Here is a 23535-nt window from a genome sequence, read left to right as displayed (position 1 = left end):
GAATTCGGCTGGTCTTAAATGTGAAACTGAGAACTTTTTGTTTGCTTCTCACTTCCCACTCGCAATCCCCAAAGTGTGATTCTTAAACAAAATATCAATGTGAAATGTCGACTTTGCTATGAATATACAGGGACTGTGCACACCATGTCAGTGGATGCCCTTCCTTGGCACAGACAGCATATCATGGCTCGCTGCTTCTACCATCGTCTTCGCCAATCCTGGAGCTCCATCCACGGTACGACTCTGAACATGTCAAGGGCGTCATGGAAAATGATGTTTTTAAACTTCTTTGGAATAGGCCCATATACAGCCTCGGAAGAATTCCAGCTAACAAACCAGAACTTGTCCTTTTCATAAATGAATTTATTGACATCATTGAATTTTCTGTCCCGTTTGACAGCAACGCTTTTGGCAAGATTCATGACAAGCATGCTAAATATGCGGACCTCGCCTTCGCAATCCCAAGTACACATTCGTCAGGCTCCCCATTGTTCTGGGTGCACCTGGTTTGGTACCTCCTGATCTCTTGGCGCAGATCAGCAGAGTGCCCGGGTTCTCCACCGGGAGAACAGCCCTTCTGACACTCTGGGTAATGCAGAAGGCTGCAGTGTTGGGGAGCCTTCATATTCTCCGGAAAGTTCTTGGTGGGTTCGACTGAGCAGTGTTTCCTGGGAGAAGTCCCATTCGCTGTCTGGGCTGCGTGTAAGAGGGGGCAAGGGCCCTGAGCTGATGATGAGCCTTACCAGCCTGACTGTGCCAGGATCACCCGAACCCTCTCTGCTGCACACTATCTTTAACCTGTAAAACATACTATAAATCAAAATCGTCAGAAACGTTACCAAACCAGCAGTAAAACACGACATTGCTGTATTGCATTTTCAATGGGAGGATATTCATCGGTGTAAAATTAATGTTAAACCTTCACCTTTTGTAGAGATGTGTTTGGTTAATCTACACAGCATAAGTTAGGTTTGTGTTGGCTTTAACATGTCGACCTATATTCATTTTTAAAGGCGACTAACGGGATCGGGTGGTCAGGCTCGCTGACTTGGTTCACACATGTCATCGGTTCACAATTGCGTAGATCGATGTTCATGCTGTTGATCACTGGGTTGTCTGGTCCAGATTCGATTATTTACAGATCGTCGCCATATAGCTTGAATATTGCTGAGTGCGGCGTAAAACAAAACTCACTCACTCACCTAATGAAAATAAGTGATGACACATCTGAAGGCGTACGTAAGGCGTTAAGGAACCGGTTGTATCAATGCTAAATACTGGCTACATTTACCCATTAAGGGTTATTTGATTCTTAATTTTTGGGGGTATAAACGTGGATTGCACACTACTGTCATAAAGGGAATCTGAAACTTAAAGTTAAACGTTTACCTGCAAACAGTCAGTAAGAGAACTTGGTGCGAAACCAAAACCAAAAACAAAACAAACCAAGACACGTGCTGTAATTAACAGTGACTGAGTTCACAAATCAATACTTAAGTGGAACTAGGGGAGTATAACACAAGGGGTGGGACAAACTCAGAGGTAGTATAATAGAAGAGCCGTGATTAAAACAGAAAAATAACGTCAGTTCACCTTGTGACTGTACATAAAGAATTGCAGCATTAATAACAATATAAGTTTGATATTTAAATTTAATTTGATGTAGTTCAGTCACGTGACTCGGATAGTCACGGAAATCCTGCAATTTCATTTTCGGATAGAGCCATAGCAAATAAACATGATCTACATGTGTCGCTGGTTATTGAGTGTTCCATTATGACAACCGCTATTAGCAGACTGCAGTATCTGAAACTGTGTGTGTACTGCATAGTAGGGTGCACTCTGGATACACTAACGGGTGTGAAAAACGGAGTGGGGCGGAACGTGATCTGACACATGGCGGGGAAAACAACATTGGGTGTTTTGTTTGATTGCGATGTGCTGATAAATGCCTAACCCTGGATGCAACAGGTGCATGTGTGGTAACCGATGTTAAATGTTAGTTCATCCCCGTGGCCAGAGACAAACACGATTCCTGGGGAAAACACGCCAGCCCTAACCGATGTAATCAGCTGGAGCGTGAATCTCATATAGGCTATGTGTAACCAGCAATCACTGGTGAAATGGGTCCGACAATGCTGCGTATATACAACCATATATAACAATATTCGTAATCAGTGATGAAATGACTCTAACATATGCTATGTATGTATAATCAACCATATATAACAATCAACGTACTCAATGATGAAATGACTCTAACATATGATATTTATGTATAATCAACAATATATAACAATAAACGTAATCAGTGATGAAATGACTCTAACATATGCTATGTATGTATAATCAACAATATATAACAATAAACGTAATCAGTGATGAAATGACTCTAGCATATGCTATGTATGTATAATCAACCATATATAACAATAAACGTACTCAATGATGAAATAACTCTAACATATGCTATGTATGTATAATCAACAATATATAACAATAAACGTAATCAGTGATGAAATGACTCTAATATATGCTATATATGTATAATCAGCCATATATAACAATAAACGTAATCAGTGATGAAATGACTCTAATATATGCTATGTATGTATAATCAACAATGTATAACAATAAACGTAATCAGTGATGAAATGACTTTAACATATGCTATTTATGTATAATCAACAATATATAACAATACACGTAATCAGTGATGAAATTACTCTAACATATGCTATGTATGTATTATGAACACTCAATAACAATAAACGTAATCAGTGATGAAATGACTCTAACAATGATATTTATGTATAATCAACAATATTTAAAAATAAGCGTAATCAATGATGAAATGACTCTAACATATGCTATGTATGTATAATCAACCATATATAACAAGAAACGTACTCAATGATGAAATGACCCTAACATATGCTATGTATGTATAATCAACAATCTCTTACAATAAACGTAATCAGTGATGAAATGACTCTAATATATACTATGTATGTATAATCAACAATACATAACAATAAACGTAATCAGTGATGAAATGACTCTAACAATGATATTTATGTATAATCAACAATATATAACAATAAACGTAAAATAGTGATGAAATGACTCTAACATATCCTATGTATGTATAATCAACAATATATAACAATAAACGTAATCAGTGATGAAATGACTCTAATATATGCTATGCATGTATAATCAACAATATATAACAATAAACGTAATCAGTTATGAAATGTCTCTAACAATGATACTTATGTATAATCAACAATGTATAACAATAAACGTATTCAGTGATGAAATGACTAACATATGCTATGTATGTATAATGAACAATGTATAACAATAAACGGAATCAGTGATGACATGACTCTAACAAACCCAATGTATGTATAATCAACAATATATAACAATAAACGTAATCAGTGATGAAATGACTCTAACATATGCTATTTATGTATAATCAACAATATATAATAATAAACGTAATCAATGATGAAATGACTCTAACATATGCTATGTATGTATAATCAACCATATATAACAATAAACGTACTCAATGATGAAATAACTCTAACATATGCTATGTATGTATAATCAACAATATATAGCAATAAACGTAATCAGTGATGAAATGACTCTAATATATACTTTGTATGTATAATCAACAATATATAACAATAAACGTAATCAGTGATGAAATGACTCTAATATATGCTATATATGTATAATCAGCCATATATAACAATAAACGTAATCAGTGATGAAATGACTCTAATATATGCTATATATGTATAATCAGCCATATATAACAATAAACGTAATCAATGATGAAATGACTAACATATGCTATGTATGTATAATCAACAATATATAACAATAAACATAATCAGTAATGGAATGACTCTAATATATGCTATGTATGTATAATCAACAATACATAACAATAAACGTAATCAGTGATGAAATAACTCTAACAATGATATTTATGTATAATCAACAATATATAACAATAAACGTAAAATAGTGATGAAATGACTCTAAGATATGCTATGTATGTATAATCAACAATATATAACAATAAACGTAATCAGTGATGAAATGACTCTAACATATCCTATGTATGTATAATCAACCATATATAACAATAAACGTAATCAGTGATGAAATGACTCTAATATATGCTATGCATGTATAATCAACAATATATAACAATAAACGTAATCAGTGATGAAATGACTCTAACAATGATATTTATGTATAATCAACAATGTATAACAATAAACGTAATCAGTGATGAAATGACTCTAACTCATGCTAGGTATGTATTATGAACAATCAATAACAATAAACGTAATCAGTGATGAAATGACTCTAACAATGATATTTATGTATAATCAACAATCTATAACAATAAACGTAATCAATGATGAAATGACTCTAACATATGCTATGAATGTATTATGATCAATCAATAACAATAAACGTAATCAGTGATGAAATGACTCTAACATATGCTATGTATGTATAATCAACAATCTCTAACAATAAACGTAATGAGTGATGAAATGACTCTAACATATGCTATGTATGTATTATGAACAATCAATAACAATAAACGTAATCAGTGATGAAATGACTCTAACACTGATATTTATGTATAATCAACAATATATAACAATAAACGTAATCAATGATGAAATGACTCTAACATATGCTATGTATGTATAATGAACAATGTATAACAATAAACGTAATCAATGATGAAATGACTCTAACATATGCTATGTATGTATAATCAACCATATATAACAATAAACGTAATCAATGATGAAGTGACTCTAACATATGCTATGTATGTATTATGAAGAATCAATAACAATAAACGTAATCAATGATGAAATGACTCTAACATATGCTATGTATGTATAATCAACAATCTATAACAATAAACGTAATCAATGATGAAATGACTCTAGCATATGCTATGTATGTATAATCAACAATATATAACAATATACGTAATCAGTGATGAAATGACTCTAACCTATGCTATGTATGTATAATCAACAATATATAACAATAAACGTAATCAGTGATGAAATGACTCTAACATATGCTATGTATGTATAATCAACAATATATAACAATAAACGTAATCAGTGATGAAATGACTCTAACATATGCTATGTATGTATTATGAAGAATCAATAACAATAAACGTAATCAATGATGAAATGACTCTAACATATGCTATGTATGTATAATCAACAATCTATAACAATAAACGTAATCAATGATGAAATGACTCTAGCATATGCTATGTATGTATAATCAACAATATATAACAATATACGTAATCAGTGATGAAATGACTCTAACCTATGCTATGTATGTATAATCAACAATATATAACAATAAACGTAATCAGTGATGAAATAACTCTAACATTTGCTATGTATGTATAATCAACAATATATAACAATAAACGTAATCAGTGATGAAATGACTCTAACATATGCTATGTATGTATTATGAAGAATCAATAACAATAAACGTAATCAATGATGAAATGACTCTAACATATGCTATGTATGTATAATCAACAATCTATAACAATAAACGTAATCAATGATGAAATGACTCTAGCATATGCTATGTATGTATAATCAACAATATATAACAATATACGTAATCAGTGATGAAATGACTCTAACCTATGCTATGTATGTATAATCAACAATATATAACAATATACGTAATCAGTGATGAAATGACTCTAATATATGCTATGTATGTATAATCAACAATATATAACAATAAACGTAATCAATGATGAAATGACTCTAACCTATGCTATGTATGTATAATCAACAATATATAACAATATACGTAATCAGTGATGAAATAACTCTAACATATGCTATGTATGTATAATCAACAATCTATAACAATAAACGTAATCAATGATGAAATGACTCTAACCTATGCTATGTATGTATAATCAACAATATATAACAATATACGTAATCAGTGATGAAATGACTCTAACATATGCTATGTATGTAAAATCAACAATATATAACAATATACGTAATCAGTGATGAAATGACTCTAACATATGCTATGTATGTATAATCAACAATCTATAACAATAAACGTAATCAGTGATGAAATGACTCTAACATATGCTATGTATGTATAATCAACAATATATAACAATATACGTAATCAGTGATGAAATGACTCTAACATATGCTATGTATGTATAATCAACAATATATAACAATAAACGTAATCAGTGATGAAATAACTCTAACATATGCTATGTATGTTTAATCAACAATCTATAACAATAAACGTTATCAGTGATGAAATGACTCTAACAATGATATTTATGTATAATCAACAATATATAAAAATAAGCGTAATCAGTGATGAAATAACTCTAACATATGCTATGTATGTATTATGAACAATCAATAACAATAAACGTAATCAGTGATGAAATGACTCTAACAATGATGTTTATGTATAATCAACAATACATAACAATAAACGTAATCAATCATGAAATGACTCTAACATATGCTACGTATGTATAATCAACAATCTCTAACAATAAACGTAATCAGTGATGAAATGACTCCGACATATACCATGCTATGTAAAATTAGCAATACATAACATTAAACGTCTCTGACAATTCTATTCTATTCTGTGTATAATCGGCAATATCAACAGATGTAGTAATGTGTTGAAACTAAACTTGAATTCAGTCCGTAAAAGAATATATTGTGATACCAACAAAGGAATATGATACAATTAATAATTGTATTTTAAAGTTAAATATGTTTGGAGTTTACAAAGTAATACAAATCACTACCAAGGTATTCCGGTGACAGTACAAATTCAAATCAGCAACACAAAGCAGTTATAGTAAGACAACGGTTGCGATACCTGACTTCAACAACGTTCAATTTTCGAAATTAGGCTGAGCATCCAGGATAAGAATGATTTCAACACAACTGAGATGATAGGCAATAGTTACCTCCCCTTATATACATATATCCATTAAAGAACATTCGAAAGGAAAGCATCCCAAATAAATACTTAATTCGACCTTCGGTACAACAATTATTTCGCCTTGGCAACCACAAACTATCAAGATTAAAAATCATTTATGCTATACTTAAAATATGTCTCTTCAGACATCCTCTATCACAACGCAAATTTGTTAATCTAATGTCTTCATCAAATATAAATGTCTATTTTTATATAATGTTAGAAAAAAAATTAAATTCTGTTGTTTGTGTTTAAAACTCATGCAAAATATATATTTATGAATGTATTTTGGGCCAGTGGCCTTTTTACTGAATAAAATGTCTGTCTCTCTGTCTATCTGTCTGTCAAATAGGCCTATACACACTGGATCTAAGATGCCGCTGGTAACGCACGTTACCAGTATCCCAACATGGCGGCAGGTAAGATCGCTTGGCGATTATTCCCCTCGAATTAGCAGCCTTCCACGTGCATACGATCAACATTATTTAGCACACTGATAAACTTTGATGGTGGAAATGCATTCAATGCTCTGAATTTGCTTATTAATGCCTATGTGTTGAAGAATAAGCATTTTTAAAATCGCGCGAGAATGTCGGTAACTCAAACTCTGGATGTCGGTAACTTGCAATGAATGATGCTGGTAACACATACTGTCTTGCTTTAGTCGAGTTATATTAAACACAAAGGAGACACAAATATCAGTTGTTATGTTTTACACAGATGTGTACTGCTGCTACATTAACAGTATGAGCGATATTTTCTGTACACCGGAGAGTTGTTGCTTGTCTTGAAGCAGGTGTGTTTAATCACACTAGTTATGTGGCGTTTTATTGAACTTGAACGGATTTAGATGTGTTTGCCCATTGTTCATTACGCTGAAAGCTTTTTCTCTGTCCCTCCGCATTTCGGACATTTGACATGTTGATTTCGTTGCAATGTAGGCATTTAAAGTACATTTTACATGATGCATTTATTGGGTAGGCCTGAATATATAAAGCTAAATAGTCTGTCAACTTAACTTTAGGGACTGCATATTTTAGCAATATTTTTGTTGTTATTCGTTTCAGTGTAAAAGTGTTTACATGTACCCTCATGTTTCTCCGTGACCTCAGGAACCTATTATCAATATCACGGTGATCGCCTATTAAAAAAGTTACCTATATAACTATCTTTCTTTTATCCTGATTGTTTTGGTCAACTCAGTCTGGACACGGGTTCAATTGCTGTCTGACCGGTGACAGACACCTGCAGGTGCAAAATATGCACTCCCTAAAGTTAGGTTGACGTCTAGACATTTGTTTATTGATTGTTTCGAGGTGCATTTTCTGAAAATGGTGTCCTAAATCATATTTCATTCTGAGCATGCATTCATAACAACCCACATATACGTGGACACAATTTGAATGAAACACTCGCTCCCTACTGCTGAGTGGACGTGAGCAGCATCTACAGACACATAGTTTCCAGAAGTTGCTGACGACGAACCAATATGGCGCCGGATGTTGTCGAGCAACGAAAATGTGAGTGGAAATATCGTTAAAACATTTACTTTCTACGTATATTTAACTTTATTTTCAGTCTATTCTGAGTTTTTCTCATCTCTGATTTTTTGTGAAATACAAGAACCTGGTTAAGCATATGACCGACATACATCACGTCGTCTCAACCGCCAGTACTGCTGTAGCCAGGGAAACCCGTGTCGAGCCAACACCCCGCTCCCTGGCGAAGTCCTTCAGTCTTCATACAAATTGTGAACTCATCGTGGACGGTGTTCCCCTTATTACCAGCTTCAGGAGTGAGTCTCTCCCCCAGATACCTGTATGCTACATGTCTTTGATTGGGAGTTACATAAGTGTCACACGACCTCACTACGCCAGTACATGCATGGTTATGACTAGTGAAATATCACGGAAACCGTGTCAGTATTACAGCTTCTGTTTATGGTTCTTATATACGTGGGGCGGTGGGGTGGCCTAGTGGTTAAAGCGTTGGCTCGTCACGCCGAAAACCCGGGTTCGAATCCCCACATGGGTAGTGTGTGTGAAGCCCATTTCTGGTGTCCCCCGCCGTGATGTTGCTGGAATATTGCTAAAAGCGGCGTAAAACCAAACTCAGTCAGTCAGTCTTATATACGTTGTATAACGGGGATTAAACGCCACCATGAACATCACACCATACCAGAATAACGTGCTTAGAAATCCAAAGCTTCAAACGTCGCGGTTATTCCTTGTTTACAAATCCCTTTCCAACAGTGGTGATACAAGGTTATAAGTGCTGAAAGTCTCCTGACAAATCGGGTGCGTATGTCACAAAATTATGCAAAGGGAAGAAACTCACTTTATCATGTGGTACAAGTCAGGTAACGGGTGGATCGGGTGGTCAGGCTCGCTGACTTGGTTGACACATGTCATCGGTTCCCAGTTGCGCAGATTGATGCTCATGCTGTTGATCACTGGATTGTATGGGCCAGACTCGATTATTTACATACCGCCGGCATATAACTGGAATATTGCTGAGTGCGGCGTAAAACTAAACTCACACACTCACTACAAGTCAGGTTAAGCGAGTGAGTGTTTGAGTTTAGTTTTACACCGCGTTTAACAATATTCCAGCAATATCACGGCTGGGGGACACCAGAAATGGGCTTCACACATTGTACCCATGTGGGGATTGGAACCCCGGGCCTTCGGCGTGACGAGCGGACGAGTCAAGTTAAAGATTGCATAGGAATTGCAAATTTGGAAAAGCATTCCACACGTCTACAATACTACCTTAGAAATATGAATATTGTAACCTCGATCAAATAAGAAACATGAATACTGTAACCTCGATCAAACAACTTGAACAAGAGTCTATGAAGCTTTTTGAAATCACGGAAAGAGAATGTTGGATTGTACCTGGAAATCTGTGAATGGGAAGTGGTTATTGGACCATTAATATTCTAGATTACACCCGAAGGCTAGAGCGTAAGTTATACATGTATTAAGACAAAGATCTAAGGTACACCAATGGAACAGCGTTGGTATGCATTGCCGAAATGGCTTATCCCCCGAATCAACACGGATGTTATCTCATACCGTTGGGTACCCTAGTGTTTGCTCGTCGCGTAGAAGACCTAGGTACGAGTTCCCACACATGGGTACAACGTGTGAAGCCCATTTCTAGCGTCTCCCGTCGTGATATTGCTGGAAATATTGCTAAAGGCGGCGTAAAACCACACTAGTTCCCTTGCTCTGCGTCCTTGACCAGGGGCCCCAAGTTTAGACGGTTGAACAGGTGAAAGCTTTTGTTTAGTGCTGTTTCCACCCGTGTGGTAGGATATACTTAGCTACCGTCACAGTTAATAGTCATTCATAAACACATCTCCAAAATATAGTCGGAATCTAATTTGAATTGCCGGAAGAGAGGGCATTTCTGTGTGTAGAAAGCTCGCTTTGAAATATTCTTTCCCCAATGCTTTTGTCACCAAGGCTGTCATTAACAGAGAAGAGTTTTTGTTTGTTGGTAAAGGGTATCTGTCAGTTAAAGGTGACATTTTTACCCTTTACCGTTTTGAGGGATACTGGTGCTCTTCCAACTCTGATTTTAATATAGTGATTATGATTAGTCACTTTCTGAGGAGTCAGCAGCTCACTCTGAGGTTTTGTACGTGGGTTCATGTTGTTTACCAGTGTGCATCTCATCTCCATTTTGTGAATTTGAACCTGACCTGACTTGTGTCTATGTTGGTTAAGGTGGGGGTAGTAGAAACTCTCCCTCTCGAAGGTATTCTTATTGGGAATGATTTAGCAGATCCGGTTGTTTGTCATGAGCACTTCGGAAAGTACAAACATCTTAAAAGAGAAACTCCAGGTATTCTTCCTTCATGTGTTATAAGTAACTTATTACTCGTGCTGAGGTGGACTCATTTCATCTGAAAATAATTCCAGTTATGATTTTTCGCTGGCACGTTATGGATCATTTTCGTGAATGATTGAGAATACTCAAATTCTTGGCAGGGAGCAGGTGGTTCATTTGCAGGGAGAAGACCCAGAACGTAAAGTCCTGCCAACAGGACACTCTCCCCAGAAGACGCTGACAAGGTTCCATTTTGCTGTTATTTCAGGGATAGTGTTTTGATAAGGAAATGGAGCCGCCAGATGTACCTGTTGATAATGAATGGAGAGTTTTTTATCAGATTGTTTTCTGTCGACAATATGTTACTAGTTTGGTACATGAAACTCCTTTGGCAGGTCATTTTGGCGTGAACGTAACTTGTGTCCAATTATATTTGGCCTTATTTGTGGCATGATGTGCCATGTATGTCAAATGCTTGGCCAACCTAATCAAAAATTCCCAACGGCACCTTTGAAACCAAGTCCCGCTATTGAAGCGCCTCTCTGCAATGTCAGCATTGATTGTGCTGGTCTTTAGCCTGAACCAGTACATGTTTGCCATCACGTATGTCCACCGGCTATTCCTTTAGGAAAATTACGGCTGGGGGCTTTGGTGAAGTTCTTTACAATTGATTTTTGCCGCAGACGCTTCAAACAGTTACAGACTCACGTTTCATGTCAGGTGTACTCCAGCAGGCTATGCGTCAGTTAGACATAACTCAGGTTAAGTCTAGTGCATATCACACTGAATCTCAGGGCGCTTCGGAAAGACTAAATCAGTTTCATAAGGACATACTACGGACTGAGAGGGACTATGATGAAGACATTCATTTGTTGTTGTTTGATATTTAAGGGAGTCTTTAAAACACTTGGTTTTCTTTTTGGTTTGTTTAACGCCAAACTCTGCAGACCTAGCGTGCCAAGTGTGTTTTGGGACTACATCTGGACTTTATCAATATGTCAGTGTTTCAAGTTTGGGTTCAAAAACGCTCAAGTCAACTTCCAGCTCCTCAGCAACGACATAACCGGCAATCACGAGGGAGTTGGCGCCTACATCGACGTTACCATCACTCATTGCATGGAATAGGAGGGACACCTGAACAGTTCCGTACTTTTTTTGAAGCCAAGCCAAGGCTGAAATTTGTGAATTTGCACAGGCACATGATTCACAGGCCATGGCATAGAGCAAGTAGAGCTACAGCAAAGGTGGAATCTATTTCATAATTCCCCCTTCTCCCAAACAAAGAGGATCTTACCAGAGTTGTAGGAATGGCTGGTTACTACCGTAAATGTCGTCAAACATTTTCACTTGTGGCAACCCTTCGCACTAATTTCTTGGTGAAAGAGTCAAATTAGTCTAAGACATCAGGTTGCTTTTGAGAAGATCGAAGCAATCCTCGTGAATTTTCTGTTCTCCATGTACCGAAGTGGAAACACCTTTGGAACCAGCAGTAGATGCTAGAGGCATTGACCTGTTGCAGGAAGATGCGTCAGGCTTTGTTATTTGACAAACTTCACAGAAATTATTCTGAATACACTGAATAATAAACACACAATGTCCTTTGAAAACAGCTTTGGACCTGCATGTCATTATGCTTTTAGAACATCTAAAACGTTGATTGAAACATTGGTGTATTTTCGCGAATCGTGTTGTGTTTCCCGTAACATGTTCGTGAATGGATTATGTATTTAATAAGTTACACCCATTCCTTCAAGCTTCATGGCTAGGTCTGTGAATCTCTTTCGTGGTAAGATATTTGTAAGCAATTTCGTTCGAGTTCCATTATTTGTTGTACAGGTTGTCGGTCTGCGTTCCCCCAGAGATGGACGCTGGCCATCATGGGTTTTGGGGCCATGTTTTGGGTGTCTGCCATGCGGGACCAGCTGGGCATTGCCATCGTCTGTATGGTTAAGGGAGAGGGCGTTCTGACATATCCTTGGCACAACACCACATCGTCTCCTTCCAATTCAACTGTCTCCCATGAAACGGAGGCTGTGTATAAAGAGGTAATATAATAATAATATAATAGCTTATTTGTGTGTGAGTGAGTGAGTTCACTCAGCAATATTCCAGCTATATGGCGGCGGTCTGTAAATAATGGAGTCTGGACCAGACAATCCAGTGATCAACAGCATGAGCATCAATCAGCGCAATTGGGAACCGATGACCACCCGATCCCGTTAATCGCCCCTTAATAATATTTACTAAAAATCGTAGCATGGTAATTTTCATTGTTGTCGTCGGATTCCTCGTTATCGTTGTGATACGCGGTGTATTAGGACAGCCTCCAGCAACTTATGCTGGTCACACGAGGCGACTTAACGCGACTTTGTTGACTGCATGCCAGCGAGATCCGGATCGTGCCGATAATACAAATCACTTCATTGCCCTTGCCAGAATCGTTAATGTCCAGACCTAGTTAACATAGATGACAGATCACTGATAAACAAACAGAGATCCCTCAGAAAACATGACTCTCCTTTGTCGGAATAGCATTATCTACTTTTTTTTAGCGAATATTTCTTATAAACCCGATCCGTTAGTCGCCTGTTACGACCAGTATGGGTTGCTGAAGATCAATTCCAACCCGTGTCTGAACAGGTAGAAGGCATTTTGATGTTTGTATTTAGATTATATTACCAGTGAAGCTGTTTTCCTACACTCCGCTTTGAACAGCATCACGACCTACCAGATGGACAGAAATCTCAAGTGTTAAAGGACGTAGGCGTCTAAGTTAGTGGTACAGACATATCACAATAACGATAACATCATAACTGGCAGGGCGGTGGAGAAGCCTAGTTATTTGAGCGTTTGATCGTCACGCCGAAGGCCCGGGTTCGATTCCCCACATGGTTACAATGTGTGAAGCCCATTTCCGGTGTCCCGAGCCGTGATATTGCTGAAATATTGCTAAAAGCGGCGTAAAACTATACTCACTCGGTCACTCCTCACTCATCAATGACCAGGATTCATTGGATAAGGGACGCAACTCTGAACATCGAGGGACGGGTAATCTCCCCTTGAACGTCTCGCCGCCACACACAAACACACTCGCATCCATGCACGCACACGCAAACACGCACGCACGCAAACACACACACTTACTCACTCACTCACCAGACGTCTTGTCATATATTGACATCGACGATGTTTACATTTCAGAGCGACGGCCTTCCCTGGAACAAGACGGAGCAGTCTCTCATTCTCGCCATGTTTTTCGCGGGGTTCTTCTCGAGCACGTTCCTGGGTATCTGGTACTTGAAGCACGACGTCATCAGGTACTATGTGGGCGGCGGCCTGATGCTCGCAGGCGTGGCGACCATCATCATCCCGTACTGCCTGACGCTGGAGCACCGCCTCATATACGCCCTGAGGCTCATCGCTGGCTTAGGCGGGGTAGGTAATCAGGACCTGTACTCAAATGTTTGTTTGTTGTTGAACGCCGCACCCAGCAATATTCCAGCTATATGGCGGTAAATACTTACCGTGAACCGATTTGGATATAAGACATGAATATGATGACGCTTCTTTGTTTCTAAATGACATATCCTCTACAGATCGAGGTATACCGTTGTCATGCTCAAGTTCATAGTAGTAGTAGTAGTTGTAGTAGTAGTAACAGTAGTAGTAGAAGTAGTAGTAGTAGCAGTAGTAGTAGTAGTAGTAGTTGTAGTAGTAGTAGTAGCAGTAGCAGTAGTAGTAGAAGTAGTTGCCCAAAAAAGTAGTAGTAATAGTATTTCTTCCAGTTGTAGAAGAAATAGAAGTAGTTGAACAAAAAGTAGTAGTAATAGTTCTTCTTCCAGCAGTAGTAGTGGCAAGTGTAGTTGTTGTTGTAGCAGAAGTTGTGATATTAGTTCCAGTAGTAGTAGTAGTAGTAGTAGTAGTAGGAGTAGTAGTAGGGAAGCCGACTAAATGATAGATTTTAAAGCAATATTAACGAACTAAGAGCTAACGGCTAATACTTCACTACAATGACGAGGAAGACGAAAACGAGGTAGTTGTCAGTTGTAGAAGTAGTAGTTGATTATGATGATGATGATGATGATGATGATGATGACGATGCGTCTTCCAGGCGATCTTGTTTCCAGGGATCCAGAGTATGTGGGCAAGTGGGCGCCCCGGAATGAACTGGCCACGCTGACCACCATCAGCGCCAGCGGTGAGTCGTCCTGGGCTTCATCACATACCAGAATGTTACACGTCAAGCCCACTAACAAACCTCACTCTGTTCGTTGCCAGTACAAACGATCATAGTTTCAAATCGCTGTTATTGGTTTGTATTACAAGGGGGTAAGCGCAATAGTTGGAACAGTGAAACAAATGCACGTGCGGTACGTGATGAGCGTTAACTTAGACTACCGTAGAAACCAACCCGTCTTGTTCTCGGGGTTTCATTTAATGTGCATACCCCCTTGTAATACAAACCAATAATGGCGATTTGAAACTATGATTGCTTGTTAAACACCTTTTATCCAAAGTTGAATAAAATTCTGAGGTTTAAATGTTCATGTGGCAAGGTAAAGTGAGGATTCGCAATCTTAATTTCACTTTATTTGATTTACTTTTTGGCTTAAAGTGAAATTCATCGGTACGTTTTCACTGCAAAAAGACTATAGTTTGGGACAGTATTTAAGGGAGAATTAACAAACCCAACTTTGTTACAGGTCGCTTTATTGGGACAGTTGCAGCCTTTTCCCTCACTGGAATCTTATGCAGCGCAATGTCGGACGGCTGGAAGCTCAGCTTTTACATATCAGGTATATGTATATAGGTGCAGGTCTACTTTGTCTCTGAATTCTCGAAAATATGTTTCACAGGAAATCTCATCTGTTGTCCCTTGAGATCACCTGTTGTCCCTTGAGATCACCTGTTGTCCCCTGTCGTCCCTTGAGATCACCTGTTGTCCCCTGTCGTCCCTTGAGATCACCTGTTGTCCCCTGTTGTCCCTTGAGATCACCTGTTGTCCCCTGTCGTCCCTTGAGATGATCTGTTGTCTCTTGAGATCACCTGTTGTCCCTTGAGATCACTTGTTGTCCCTTGAGCTGTCGTCCCTTGAGATCACCCGTTGTCCCCTGTTGTCCCTTGAGATCACCTGTTGTCCCCTGTCGTCCCTTGAGATGATCTGTTGTCTCTTGAGATCACCTGTTGTCCCTTGAGATCACTTGTTGTCCCTTGAGATGATCTGTTGTCCCTTGAGATCACCTGTTGTCCCCTGTCGTCCCTTGAGATCACCTGTTGTCCCCTGTTGTCCCTTGAGATGATCTGTTGTCCCTTGAGATCACCTGTTGTCCCCTGTCGTCCCTTGAGATCACTTGTTGTCCCCTGTTGTCCCTTGAGATGATCTGTTGTCCCTTGAGATCACCTGTTGTCCCCTGTTGTCCCTTGAGATCACCTGTTGTCCCTTGAGATGATATGTTGTCCCTTGAGATCACCTGTTGTCCCCTGTTGTCCCTTGAGATCACCTGTTGTCCCTGGAGATCACTTGTTGTCCCTTGAGATCACCTGTTGTCCCTTGAGATCACTTGTTGTCCCCTGTTGTCCCTTGAGATCACCTGTTGTCCCTTGAGATCACTTGTTGTCCCTTGAGATCACCTGTTGTCCCTTGAGATCACTTGTTGTCCCCTGTTGTCCCTTGAGATCACCTGTTGTCCCCTGTTGTCCCTTGAGATCACCTGTTGTCCCCTGTTGTCCCTTGAGATCACCTGTTGTCCCCTGTTGTCTCTTGAGATCACCTGTTGTCCCTTGAGATCACTTGTTGTCCCTTGAGATGATCTGTTGTCCCTTGAGATGACCTGTTGTCCCTTGAGATGACCTGTTGTCCCTTGAGATCACCTGTTGTCCCTTGAGATCACTTGTTGTCCCTTGAGATGATCTGTTGTCCCTTGAGATCACCTGTTGTCCCCTGTCGTCCCTTGAGATGATCTGTTGTCTCTTGAGATCACCTGTTGTCCCTTGAGATGATCTGTTGTCCCTTGAGATGATCTGTTGTCCCTTGAGATCACCTGTTGTCCCTTGAGATCATCTGTTGTCCCTTGAGATCACCTGTTGTCCCTTGAGATCACTTGTTGCCCCTTGAGATCACCTGTTGTCCCTTGAGATCACCTGTTGTCCCTTGAGATCACCTGTTGTCCCTTGAGATCTTCACCTGTTGTCCCTTGAGATCACCTGTTGTCCCTTGAGACCTTGAGATCACCTGTTGTCCCTTGAGATCACTTGTTGCCCCTTGAGATCACCTGTTGTCCCTTGAGATCACCTGTTGTCCCTTGAGATCACCTGTTGTCCCTTGAGATCTTCACCTGTTGTCCCTTGAGATCACCTGTTGTCCCTTGAGACCTTGAGATCACCTGTTGTCCCTTGAGATCACTTGTTGTCCCTTGAGATCATCTGTTGTCCCTTGAGATCACCTGTTGTCCCTTGAGATCACCTGTAGTCCCTTGAGATCACTTGTATCAACACGAGTAGATAAAGTTGTCGAGTGTGAGATTCTATTGATCATTCAGAATCATCTTGCAAGTTTATCTATAAAACTTTGTTGATGTTCTTCATGTGAACACTTGTGAACAGAACGCTGAAATGCACAAACTATCAACTCGATCTTTGTACCTACAGCAGATTTACTGCAGAATCGTTTTGTCGCAACTTCTTCAACTGTTTGGCTATATATGATAGACCACTTGATCAGTGATGACATTTGAATCCGCCACGGGTTCATTAACGACTTTGGAAATGATTTCGTGCCGTCGACGATGACGTCGGACATTTGACAACTGGGGTATGGGTGGGACTAAAAACACCGCTTGACACTCTTCTGACAACACGAGTCTTAGTAGCGTACAATGTAAGGGTGTTTTTCTGGCAGCACATCTATGTGTCCAACAGACTATCAGGGGAAGGCGGCGACGTGAGGCTGACCCATGGGCAGGAGATGGCTGGATTGGCTGGACAGTGTTCGCCCCTCTTTGTCCCTGGCTTGTCCCTGGCTTGTCCCATGCGGGTCTGAACACGCTCTTCCCGCTGTCTGCCGACTCCATCTCTGCTTGCCTATCCTGTCTGCTTTTAAAATAACAATCTGCTTATGTCGGCCGTTCTTATGGACATTAGCTGGTCATATTTCTGACAAATGTACACAAAATAATATGTCAACTTTCACTTAGCGGTAACACGTCAGCCTAATGCATAGAGACTGGGCATCCTTAGTTCATGTAATTTGATTGTACAGGTGCGGGAGGCCTCATCTGGTTCGTTCTGTGGCAGTTGTTTACCGCCAACAACCCCGCCAGCGACCCCCGTATCTCCCGTCGGGAGCGCGAATACATCGTGGCCAACATCGACGTCTCATACGAAGAGGTTTGTTTTTTGACAGGTCGTATTACAACCGGATCCTGGTCTACGCTGACTCTGTGCTTATGTTCAGAACGTTCAACAATCTACATATACGATAACTAAGGTCATGTGACAACTTTTAATAGTACGAGCTATGTCATTGTGAGTTCTCTCCCTTGCCAGTGTTACTTTGAACTTGTCGCCCTTCTGAATATTTTACAGCTTCCGTTATCAGGATTTACGTACAAGTTTTCATGTTTTGAAGCGATCTTAAGTTTTGTTAATATTGAAAACTAAACCATTAAGTTTTCTCTTTCAATATAAATATACGTCTAAGACAAGCATATCCACTGAAATTGGTTCATGTGGGCACGGCAGGCAAACTAATGGTGACACTTCCGTGCCTGGATCACTGATCATCCGTGATGACACCGGGTGTTCGCGAACACAAGCCATTATCCATTATGCGTGATTGACGAGGCTTGTGTTTCAGAATGTTGCAATCCCTTGGCGAGCAATCCTGACGTCCAAGCCGGTGATTGGTTGTCTGGTGATCCACATGGTTTCCGATTGGGTGGACTACAGTTTAACCACAAGTGGCCCCACCTACATGCATGAAGTCCTGCATCTCAACATATATGAGGTAACTGGTCACGTGGGAGGTTCCGATTGTGGTTTGGTACAGTATGAGAACTTAAGAGTGTGCTGATAAAGAGGGTTCCACGATAAGACGAAATTTGCATGGTGCATGGTACATGGTACATGGTACATGGTACATTCGGATTAGAAGTGTTACGGAAGGATGTATACGACATAGTAAGTAAGAAGTGATGTGCACGTGGTGGTGTAGGCATGGGCGGATCCAGGAATTTTGAAAGGGGGGAGGGTGTTCGAACCCCTGAACCCCCCACTGGCTCCGCCAACGCAAAAAAAATCTTCAATGTGGTCTTAAGTTATTTTCAAAGGGGTGTGTGTGTGTGTGTGTGTGTGTGTGTGTGTGTGTGTGTGTGTGTGTGTGTGTGTGTGTGTGTGTGTGTGTGTGTGTGTGTGTGTGTGTGTGTGTGTGTGTGTGTGTGTGTGTGTTGACACACACACCCTCTGGTTCCGCCAATGGGTGTAGGGTATGGTAAGATATGGTGTGTTAAAGGAAAGTATTGTGGGGTGAGAAGTGGGACAATGTGTGGCGCTGTCTACAATGTATTATAGAGACATATATTGACCACTCCAGCACTCCCAGGTGGACGTAGAACGTGGTTATTGTTGAAGGGCTTGTTGTGCAGAATGGGTTGCTGTCGTCCGTCCCACACCTCGCGAGGGGAATGGCCACGGTCCTGGTTGGTTTGCTGGCGGACTTGCTGGTCAAGCGGAAAATCCTCTCTGTATACTGGACTCGGGTCATCTTCCAGACGCTGTGTAAGTACATTCTGCAGGGACGCCTGTACCTTTCCATGTTCGAGTCAGTGGACACCTAGTGCGGATACGCTGACATGGTCGATGTTTGTCAGTTTGATTCTTAGTGTCACTGGATTGTCTGGTCCAGATTACCGCCGTCATATAGCTGGAATCTTGCTGAGTTCGGCATTAAATAATAAACAAACAACTTCAGGGTGTCCCAGGCACCCTTATCACATGTGTCACTCTTCCCTTGATTGTCGAAGATGTTCCAAATGTCTTATTTCTGCATACATGTTCGCAAAGCGTTGTGTGCGAGGTGGTGTGTCAGCGACATATTGGAAAACAACAAACACTGACATTCATGACTGAACGTGTATTTCTTAGTGAAATAAAAATGTCAGTAATGAAGATTATGAAGTGTATACGTCTAATGTCTGTTAATGATCCAAATTTCCATAAAGTTGATGCACTTCCAGAACTCGCAAAGTTCATTATTTGCGCCCGTTATCATTTGTGTGTGTGTGTGTGTGTGTGTGTGTGTGTGTGTGTGTGTGTGTGTGTGTGAGAGAAATATTCTCACAATGTTGATCACTATCAAATATGATTTTATATATATATCAAATAAGAACCAACTTAGGGACACTCTGGAAATATAAGTCGCCATGTAGCTGGAATATTGCTGAGTGCAGCGTAAAACTAAACTCACTCACTCACTGGAAATATAAACAATAAATTCCTCTGTTTCATTATGCTTGTTTCCTCACAGCTAATGTTGGTTCGGCCGTGTTCCTGGTGTGTCTGGGTTTCGTGTCGGCCGACCAGCGTGCCCTCGCCGTCTTCTTCTTCACTGCAGTCATGTGCATGCAGGCTTTCGCCGAGTCCGCCTATCAAATCAATGAAGTTGAAATAGCGCCAAAGTAAGTGGGCACTTAACTATGCATTTTGACAAGCCTGAAAACGACCCAGAGTTGCCTTTCCCACCGACCAAAATGCTTCCGTCATTTATAAATGAACAGTATTTGAAATTGGTAGGCCTTGATCTGAAATTGAGACAAGCCATGTTCGTTGACTGTTCCAGTCGAGGGTGATATTTTGGAGAAATCTGCTTGGCTTTGCATGATAGTGAGTGAGTGAGTGTCTATTCATGATAGTGAGTGAGTTAATTTAGTTTTACGCCGCTTTTAGCAATATTTCAGCAATATCACGGCAGGGAACACCAGAAACTGGCTTCATCCATAGTACCCATGTGGGGATTCGAACGCTTTAGCCACTAGGCTACCCTACCGCCCCTATTTACGAGAGACGGAGTTGGGGTGTGTGAGACCCGACTCAAGGTCGTAATGGACCTAAGATGAGCGGATCCCACGCAATTCGTCAAATCCATGGCAGCTAGCGTAGTTGTAAAATGGCACGGATTGTCAGACTGGGTTACTTGTCCCAAGTCCGCGTCTGCGGATAATCAAGGGATTAATCATCGGATTATCTGGTCTACATTCGATTTGTTACTGACTGCCGTCGTATAGCTAGAACATTGCTGATTGAGACGGTCAACACAAACCGTAACGAAATCAAGATAATTTGGTGAATAACAGTGATTGGGTGGGTATAGTTTTACTCCTCATTTAGAAGTATTCCAGCAATAATAAGGCGGGGTAACCAGAAATGGGCTTCATACATTATACCCATACGAGGAATCGTACGCAGGTATTCGGCGTGACGAGCGAACGCTTTGACCACTAGGTTACCCTACCGCCCCTCGTTGAAAGCAGAAGAGTATGGTACAATTGATTTGTGTTTTGTGTTTGTAGATTCGCGGGGACCATCACCAGTATGGGAAACAGTCTCAGCGGAGTGGCGGGAGTGCTGGCGCCCATCATCACGGGTGCCATGACGCCAAATGTTGGTAGCTTAAGTCATACAATGTTTATATTTGGTTGGGAATCCTGGGAATGGTACCCAGCATGCATGTATGAAACGTTTAAGTAGGGGCATGTTATCTGGTCTGGTTTACAAAGCTATTTACATACAGACCCGTGAAGATCCGGGTTAGAAATTTAATTGATCTAGTACATGTTTGTCGTAAGGGTGACATACGGGATCCGTTGGTCAGGCTCCCTGACTTGATTGACATGTCATCGTATCCCAATTTCGTAGATCGATACTCATGCTGTTGATCACTGTATTTTCTAGTCCAGACTCGATTATTTACAGACCGCCGTCATATAGCTGGAATATTGCTGAGTGCGGCGTTAAACAACAAACACACACATAATAAATTTAGATTTTATTTTGCACGATTGCAGAAAACCCAGGAGGAATGGAGGAACAGCTTCATGGTGATCGTGGGTCTTTGTGCGGTCAGTCTCGTCGTGTACCTGGCCTTCCTGAGGGTGACGGTCCAGCCCTGGGCCAAAGAAACAAAGAAGAAACCCACCGTTGCCCACGTTGTCAACTTCGGTACAGAGGCAGACGACTCGAAACAAGGACAATAGCCCTTGGTCAACTCTTGTCTTGTCACAGTCTAGTTCAATGGGTTTGCTTAAGAACGAACAAGGTTCTCTGGGTATGCTGCAGTGTTCCTTCAAAGCTGGCGTTACACAAGGTCAGTGAAGCGCCAGCGCAGCATACCCAGAGAACCGGTCTGGTCTTGGCATCCCTTGTTCACTGCACACACATGGCGTTCGTGCTTCATTACTTTACCATGTCGTCACCGTCACGGAGTTATACACTTTAATGATTTATGAATTAATACATGTCTTGTAGTTTTAATTTGTATCTATTTCACATATCTCTTGAAATTTCTGCTGAATGCTTTCAAATGATTCGTCAGCGCCTTTTCAAACGCCATGTTATTATCATAAATATCATTATGATGGGGGTGGGGTGGGGGGTTTCACAAAATTGTTTCACTAAATTTTTTCGACAGCCAAAAGAGGAGAAACTGGAAATGACAAATTTAACAAAATTGTTGATCTGAAGTGTGAAACGAAACGGCTTTTCTTATCCTTGAATCACTGCCTGCTTTAAGTCTCGCCTGTGTGTAAATATGTAATATAGTTTAAATACGTTATGACTGGCTAGTAACCGTTCTGCACAGTTATTTCTCAAGTTCACCGTACAAGCTATTGAAACAGACAATTGCATGTATCCACACTATGTTGTCACGAAAATATTATATATGTTAGAAACGTCTTTAGATCTCACACTTTTAGATTTATGAAATCCAACACAAGACACACGTCATAGTTGTGCTTGCTCATGTGAGTATTTCTCAGAGCATCTGTTACAACCGCAGTGTTATACACAAGAGGAGGTGTACCTTTCAGTATTACTTTAAAACTGCCTTGTCTTTGCATGTGTTTATGACAAGTGCCGGTTTGTGAGATAACACCTGTTATCATCACCGTTCCATAAAGATTAATAATACTTAGGATATAGTCGGGACCGTACAATAGACTCAAGGTTTAACAGACTTTCTGTGATTATTGATACATTATTACACTATATTTATGTTGTAATGAATCCGTTGGATTAAATGCTACTTGAAGGTATTTTCTCATTGTGGTAAGGGTTTTGTCGATATTATGTTGTTGTCCACTGTTTCAATAAAGAAATCTTTCCCAATACTGCCTGAGTTTCAAGTCTATCCGTGTATGATGGATCCACGAAGGTCTTACAATGGTCAAGATAATCTGGAAAACAAGACACCTCTTTTCCAATGATTGAACATTTTATGTCGCCCATTTTGTATGTTATATGTTATATTTAATCGGAACAACTGTTGATGGTGACATGCTTCAAATAACCACATGAACGTGTAATACTGTTAAACCACATAATCCGTGATATTTAGAC

The 23535-nt window shown here is 39.9% G+C and overlaps 1 protein-coding gene across 1 annotated transcript; it reads left to right on the top strand.

Moving 5' to 3' along the window:
* The first annotated feature begins 7495 nt into the window (after positions 1–7495).
* On the top strand, positions 7496–22172 carry LOC124274685 (sialin-like). The gene is made up of 10 exons (XM_046710050.1): positions 7496–7505; positions 12760–12968; positions 14125–14362; positions 15035–15121; positions 18182–18309; positions 18779–18928; positions 19566–19698; positions 20447–20597; positions 21489–21579; positions 21984–22172. The coding sequence occupies exons 1-10, from the start codon at positions 7496–7498 to the stop codon at positions 22170–22172; spliced, it is 1386 nt and encodes a 461-aa protein (XP_046566006.1).
* The last annotated feature ends 1363 nt before the right edge of the window (positions 22173–23535 follow it).

This window comes from Haliotis rubra, unplaced genomic scaffold (assembly GCF_003918875.1).
Source record: "Haliotis rubra isolate DU_JTF1 unplaced genomic scaffold, ASM391887v1 Scf193, whole genome shotgun sequence".
NCBI lineage: Eukaryota > Metazoa > Mollusca > Gastropoda > Lepetellida > Haliotidae > Haliotis > Haliotis rubra.
The sequence above is the reverse complement of the archived record's forward strand: the minus strand, read 5'-3'. Positions and strand labels throughout refer to the sequence as shown.

What these genes read in the sequence shown, in the direction of transcription:
- LOC124274685 (XM_046710050.1), top strand. An exon ending in TCGACGTCTCATACGAAGAG is followed by an intron (nt 18,310 to 18,778) that starts GTTTGTTTTTTG and finishes CTTGTGTTTCAG; the next exon opens with AATGTTGCAATCCCTTGGCG. An exon ending in TGCATCTCAACATATATGAG is followed by an intron (nt 18,929 to 19,565) that starts GTAACTGGTCAC and finishes CTTGTTGTGCAG; the next exon opens with AATGGGTTGCTGTCGTCCGT.